The 6163-nt window shown below is 38.7% G+C and overlaps 1 protein-coding gene across 1 annotated transcript; it reads left to right on the top strand.

Annotated features, from left to right (window-relative positions):
* The first annotated feature begins 160 nt into the window (after positions 1-160).
* LOC109365659 (integrin beta-like protein 1) lies at positions 161-5962 on the top strand. The gene is made up of 2 exons (XM_019612409.2): positions 161-421; positions 5811-5962. Exons 1-2 carry the CDS (start codon positions 175-177, stop codon positions 5945-5947), a joined length of 384 nt encoding a protein of 127 aa, XP_019467954.1. The 5' UTR covers positions 161-174; the 3' UTR covers positions 5948-5962.
* The last annotated feature ends 201 nt before the right edge of the window (positions 5963-6163 follow it).

The raw sequence follows: 6163 nt of genomic DNA, 5'->3' as shown, positions 1-6163 counted from the left end.
TTTTCCAACACGAATTACAATTCTGTGATGAAAAGTGAAGTACTGGCTAGGATATATTTCTTATTTCTTTTTCCCATTTTCCATTTCTGTATTCTTGTCTGTATTTGTTGACACTTTTTCCTCTTTCTGTTTCCTTTTTTCCTTTTCCTGTTTCCTTTTCTTTTCCTCCATAGCATGCCCTTTACAATGCAGAGATCTGGAGCTGATCTCAACTATGACCACATTCACAGTTTTCTGCTTGTTTTGCTAATAACCCAACTTGGTGTCATTACAGGCCATGGCATCTGTTCATGCGGCCGATGTGTTTGCCAGGAAGGGTGGTTTGGAAAGTTGTGCCAGTATTCAAGGAAGTGCAACATGACAGAAGAGGAGAGCAGAAGTCTCTGCGAGTCTGCGGATGGTGTATTATGTTCAGGAAAGGGTAAGGACTGACAGCTTATCTACTCCACAGCAGTGCCCCTGCAGAAGAAATGGTCAGATTCTGGCAGACTAATGTGCATGAAATTGGGCTGTTGTTTAGTAACTCTTTCAAAGGCACGCGTTATTAAAAGAATTTACATTTGGCTCTGTCATGCACTTACATCCATTTTGTCAAACACCCACTGCAGCCATACATGCTTAATGGCATTAATGTTCTATGCAGTTTGTTAATAGCTTATAATTTCCTTCATCTGTTTATCTGATGCTTTGCATTAAGCATCTGTACATTATAAACCAAATGTTAGCACTCCATCTAGTCTGAGGGACAGAATGCTACCTGGAGTAACGCTGGAGTGGGCAAGATGGAAAATGTAATATCTCAGGCAAAAATAAGTTGAGGATAGAGCTTAGCAGCAACGTTCAGTACATGTTGCACCCTGCCAGTGCAACAGCAAATGAAAGGTAGATATCGGTAGTCCCCATGGCAGAATCCAACACATTCTCTTACCTCCTAACTTTTATGAAGGTGGTTATGTCAGCTTCAGTCCAGCTATAAAAACTTGCCAGAGGGAGAGATAAAATTTAAAAAATCTTGATAATTAACTCAAATTGTTCTCTGAGGTTCTTACCCTGCAGTCTTTCAGGAGATGGCTAATTGCATTACTGGAAGGAGGGTTTCTTTGCTCCCCTTTAGTGCAAGCTGTCTCTTTTTTTAATGTAATATAGCTAAAAGAGAAGAGATGGTAAATGGGTGGTGAGATTAGCTGGAGGCTGGAATGCCCCCACTCAGAGATGGATGTGCCATCTCCTATGTCCATACATCCACTGCATCAATAATGATCATCTTACCTGTTAACTGGAGAAAACACTTAAGAACCTTCTACAAGGCAGAATTCAAATTGCCCTTTCCGGTAACTTTTATGCGTATATGCATATGGATTTTTCAGCCTGATCTTCTTCAACCTGTTTATGGCTTATCCAAAGTCCTTCCTGTTATACAATTTTATTTTTTGGATTTATTTATTTATTTTGCTAAAGTTGGTGCAAAGTCATGGAAAAGGAGAAAGTTGTGTTTCGCAATTACTTCTAGAGGATGTAACTATCTATCTTTAAATTAGGGTACACGAAAGAGAATAATGAGTTTCTGCAGGACTGAAATTACTCTGTTGCAATACAGAAGCTAACTTTGCTCCTCATAGGCATGGTCTCCCTGTGATTCTTTATATAAACCGTGAAGATGAGCAATAAAATACGCAATATTGGATTCTAAATAAAAGTGAAAATTAAAAATGGTCTTGAATTTTAAAATATTTGCATTATCTGCCACCTTTAGGGTGGCTGAAAATTGCTTTTTCCAGCCTGTGGGTTTTTCTCCATCAACAAGTAACTTTAAGTTCACATATCAGGGCATATGTCAAAGTAAATTGAGGCTTTGGGAACAAATCACCTGTCAGAAACTTGCAGAGACATCAAGAACCTTTTCTCCCTCTCTGTTGGCTAGTCTGCTTGGGGAGAGGTTTGGGATCTTGTAACTGGTGTAGGCTGGAGTGTTCTGGAAGTTGCCATGAGTTGTGAAAGTGCTTTTAAACTTGGCTTCATTAATGTAGGGAACAAAGTTCCAGATGTGCTACAATTTTAGTTCACTGTTGAACATTTATTTTCTACAGGAGTTAAAATTCTGACCCTAAATCCATGTTCAGGAATGCTAGTGGGATTTTTTTCTTAAGTTTCTTTGACCAAAGTTTCCAATGTGATGGAAAGTGTCCCTCAGATATTAGGAAGTGACACTGAAACAGGTTACCCGGAAATGTTGTGGATGTCCCCTTGCTGGAAGCATTCAAGGCCAGGCTGGATGGGGCTTTGAGCAACCTGGTTGAGAGGGAAGTATCCCTGCCTAGAGCAGGAAGGTTGGAGCCAGATGACCTCGGACGTCCCTTTCAACCAAAACCATTCTATGATTTTATAATTTTATACTGTAACTTGGGGAATGATCTGTTTCCCTTAGAGATGGTGCTTGTGTTTCTTCTGAAAGATGTGAGAGTTTTAGCGTCTTGGAGCACTGATCAAATCTACCTAACTGACAGTTATGGGACACTCCCTCAAGGGAGAAAAAGCCTCTGCATAGGATCCCAAACCTTGTATTTTAGGTGAGGTGAAATAAAGCAGGCAGCACTTTCATATCCACTAGAATGAAGTTGTGAAGAAGACTGCTATCTCTTGTGTCTCTGAGTCGGAAGGGGATCATAGGCAAAGAGAGAGAAATTTCTCAAAACTTTTGTTTATGTGCTCTTATTATTTTTTCCTTATTAATATTCAGGCAAATCTATTCTTGATATTTAAAAATGTGCCTGGAAACCATGCCTTACTGAGTGCACATACTTTAAAATGTTCGTAACTAGTGTAACCAGCTACGTCCAGAGGCCAAAAATGAGAAATTGTTCCTTCTTTTTCTGTGCATTAAGTAATAAGTAACCAAAACTGGTCAGAAAGAGAATGTAGAACCATGCACTAATGAGTTCTTTCAGGGTTTGTTATTTCCATCCTTGCTGGAGACCCAGCCAAGATATGGAAGAGCTATAATGGATTGAGGAAACTTGAACTTCTGTATGTCACATTTAATAGTCTAAGGAGTTCTGGTTTTTAGTAGATAAGTGCTGAAAACTTTTAGAAAATTAAACTCTGTTAATGTAAGCAAAGTTGAGTGTCCACATTCCTAGGCTACTTTGAAAATCTTGGCTCACTGACTATGCCACCTGTAGCAAAAGCTCTTCTCAAGGAAAACAGCAACACCCACCATGCTGCTGCCTCCCTGGCAGTAAATACAGGGCTGCAGATGGCTACTGTAGTGGTGCAGGACGCAGGCGAGGTAATGAGCCAAATCCCATCCGAGAGGATCTGGCTGGGATCCCAGGAAACACCCCGCAACTCATTAGACTCATTTTAATTAAACTGAGGAGGCTCCCAGAGTAGCATTCTGTTTAGGGAAAAGACTTATACATAACAAATTTTACATTTTGGAGCCTGATCTTCCTTGCTTGATTTGGCATTAAATTTGCTGTATCTTCTGTACACCATGAACAAGAGCAGCATCAGTGACTGCTTATGCAGAATCACTTCAGGTTTCTAACAATGCCATGATTTTATTAACTATTCTAATGTCACTAAAATTCTCATACTGTTCCGTATGATTTTCAGCTGTTTGTACTTTCTAACTTTAATAAGCATAGACATCTGGTTTAAATGACACTCAAGTATGTCTTAGGAAAGACATATAGAGCGAGCAGGCAACATGTATGCATTTCTCCATTGCCTATTCATGTAATGGCAATTTTTATGCTTGTAGGAAATGCCAGTCTTTTTCATGTCAGTGGCATAGTAGGCAATGCACACTGAACTCACATAAAAAGTAGATGCTTAACCAAATAATCCCATTCCCAAATGTTCCAAACATTAATTCTTCCTGGACATGTTTACACATTCCATATGTTACAAGTTAAAACAACATTTCTCTAAAATTAGACAGAGACCTTTTTTTTTCAATAAACAATGTAAAATAATTATATTTTAAATGAAAAAAAAAAAAATTACTGCTCTGCAGTTTTAAAGAATTAAGGTTCAACAACCAGAGGTCCTTTGGTGACTAAGGAAAAGAAATGAGGAAAATTGGTTGACATAAACAGATCCACAGGAGGATCTGTTATAAGATATATATATATGCTTGATTTTTTACCATGGATTTTATTCAGAGGTCGATGAAAAGAAATGAAAGATGGCTCAGCTCCTTTTAATTCATCCATGAACTCTGTTTGTCACATAATGACAGAATCAAGCTTTCCTCTCTCTCTTTTTTTTTTAATAATACATTGAAGAAATTGGTGCCTTTGTACTATAACTGTGTTGAAAATATTGCAGGAAGGAGCAATTTTCAACATCATCTAACTCACTCATAAGCATGTTCTGTTAAAGGTCAGCAGCTTTGGTAACTTTAAACTCAATTTTCCATAACTGTAAGGTGTAAGTGCATTTATTTATTTATTTATTTATTGTTTATTTTTCAATTTGCTTTGTGCTGCAACTTCCTGTAATTACTATCTATCTCCACGAAGGATTTTCCCTCTGCAATTACTAAACTCCTCATCTTGGCACTTAACTATCCGAACTCTGTGTAGAAAAGGAGATTCAAACAGGTGGGGATTGGCTCCATAAAAGCCATCTTTCTTCAGCCGAGTGTTGTAATTGGCCAGGTGGAATTTCTAGTTGCAGAATTCCAGTGGAATTTCTCAGTACAGAAAAGCTCCCACAGACTCTTCTCAAACTACAGGCTTCCAAATACACAGTTTTCTGATGGCAATTGTCCTTTTTCAGGATTTAGAGCCATGAATTTTCTCTCGACGATTGGGGTGTCTGAATTTTTCCTTAATGGGAAGTTTTTGGTTCCACCCCGCTTCTAGGTGGATTATGGGTGGTACAACCTAGATATCACTGAGGAGTCTTTCCTTTGGCTGTGGAGGTATAATCTGATGTGCAGGAGCTCTGGATTCAATCCCCAACATCTCCACTTTTTTTGATTTGGATATTAGGAAAAACTTCTTCACAGAAAGACTGGTGACGCACTGGCACAGGCTGACCAGGAAACTGATGGACTTACTATCCCTGAAGGTGTTCAAGAAAAATTTAGATGCAGCACTGAAGGACATGGTTAGTGGGCATGGTGGGAATGGGTTGACAATTGGACTAGATGATCTCAGTGGTCTTTTCCAACCTTAGAGATTCTATGATTCTGTAATTTTATAATCTCCAAGGAGGAAGACAGCAGCTTAACCCAACAGGGACCTTCGCGTACCCTGCAGGAGTGAGCAAACTGCTGAACCACAGTTATGTACACAAACACTTTTTGGCATAGAGAAAAAAATTTTGCAATTCCATGGGAGGTGCTGCATCTTAATTTGTGGTGATGGAGATTTTGGGGGTTCAAATGACCTCCATAGGAAACATCCCTAAGGACATTGGATGAGGAGTAACAGTGGGTCAGGGACAATTTGAGCTTCTCCAGTCAAAAAAAAAAAAAAAAAAAAAAGAACAGTTTATGTGAAAAGTGGTTCTGATTGTAGGTCTGAAACCAAAGGAAATCTTCAAAGTGTGAGTCCTGATTAAGTGAAATAGCAGAATCAAAGCATTAGCAGGAACGTTTTGCCACTCTCGTGGTCACTTTGGAAGAATCCTTTTACTCAAAAAGCTTTTAGCTTGATTATTTTCTTTCATACAGTAGTTTCTCAGGTTGTAATTTTGTGCATGTGTCCGTGTGTGTGCACGTATGTCTGGAGATGTTATTTTCTAGCCTGAAAATGCCAATGCTCTTGGACTGTAAGTAATAATTTTTGTGATTTCAGGTTCCTGCCACTGTGGAAAGTGCATCTGTTCACCACAGGAATGGTACATTTCAGGTGATTTTTGTGAATGTGATGACAGAGACTGCGACAAACACGATGGTCTCATTTGCACAGGTGCAGTACAGGCTAACTCTTAATTGCTCTAAGAAACAAACTGTATGATGAGAATTATGTTAGACAAAGCCCATCTTCTTTCTCCACTAATGGAGGAACTGCGTTTTCAGATTATTCAGACCCAATGTAATTCTTTCTTTATGCAGTATGATAATCAGCTTAAGGTTTCAAATCAACAGTAGAAAGTCTGAGTATGAATTTGAGTAAGCAAACAAGATATGAAATCCATCAACTATTTT

Source organism: Meleagris gallopavo, chromosome 1 (genome assembly GCF_000146605.3).
Source record: "Meleagris gallopavo isolate NT-WF06-2002-E0010 breed Aviagen turkey brand Nicholas breeding stock chromosome 1, Turkey_5.1, whole genome shotgun sequence".
NCBI classification, from domain to species: Eukaryota; Metazoa; Chordata; class Aves; order Galliformes; family Phasianidae; genus Meleagris; species Meleagris gallopavo.
Note: the sequence above shows the minus strand (reverse complement) of the source record. Positions and strands in the feature narration are given on the sequence as shown.

Coding starts and splice junctions, on each gene's coding strand:
- LOC109365659 (XM_019612409.2), top strand. CDS start 175: ATGCCCTTTACAATGCAGAGATCTGGAGCTGATCTCAACTATGACCAC. Junction 422..5,810: donor TGTATTATGTTCAGGAAAGG/GTAAGGACTGAC, acceptor TTGTGATTTCAG/GTTCCTGCCACTGTGGAAAG.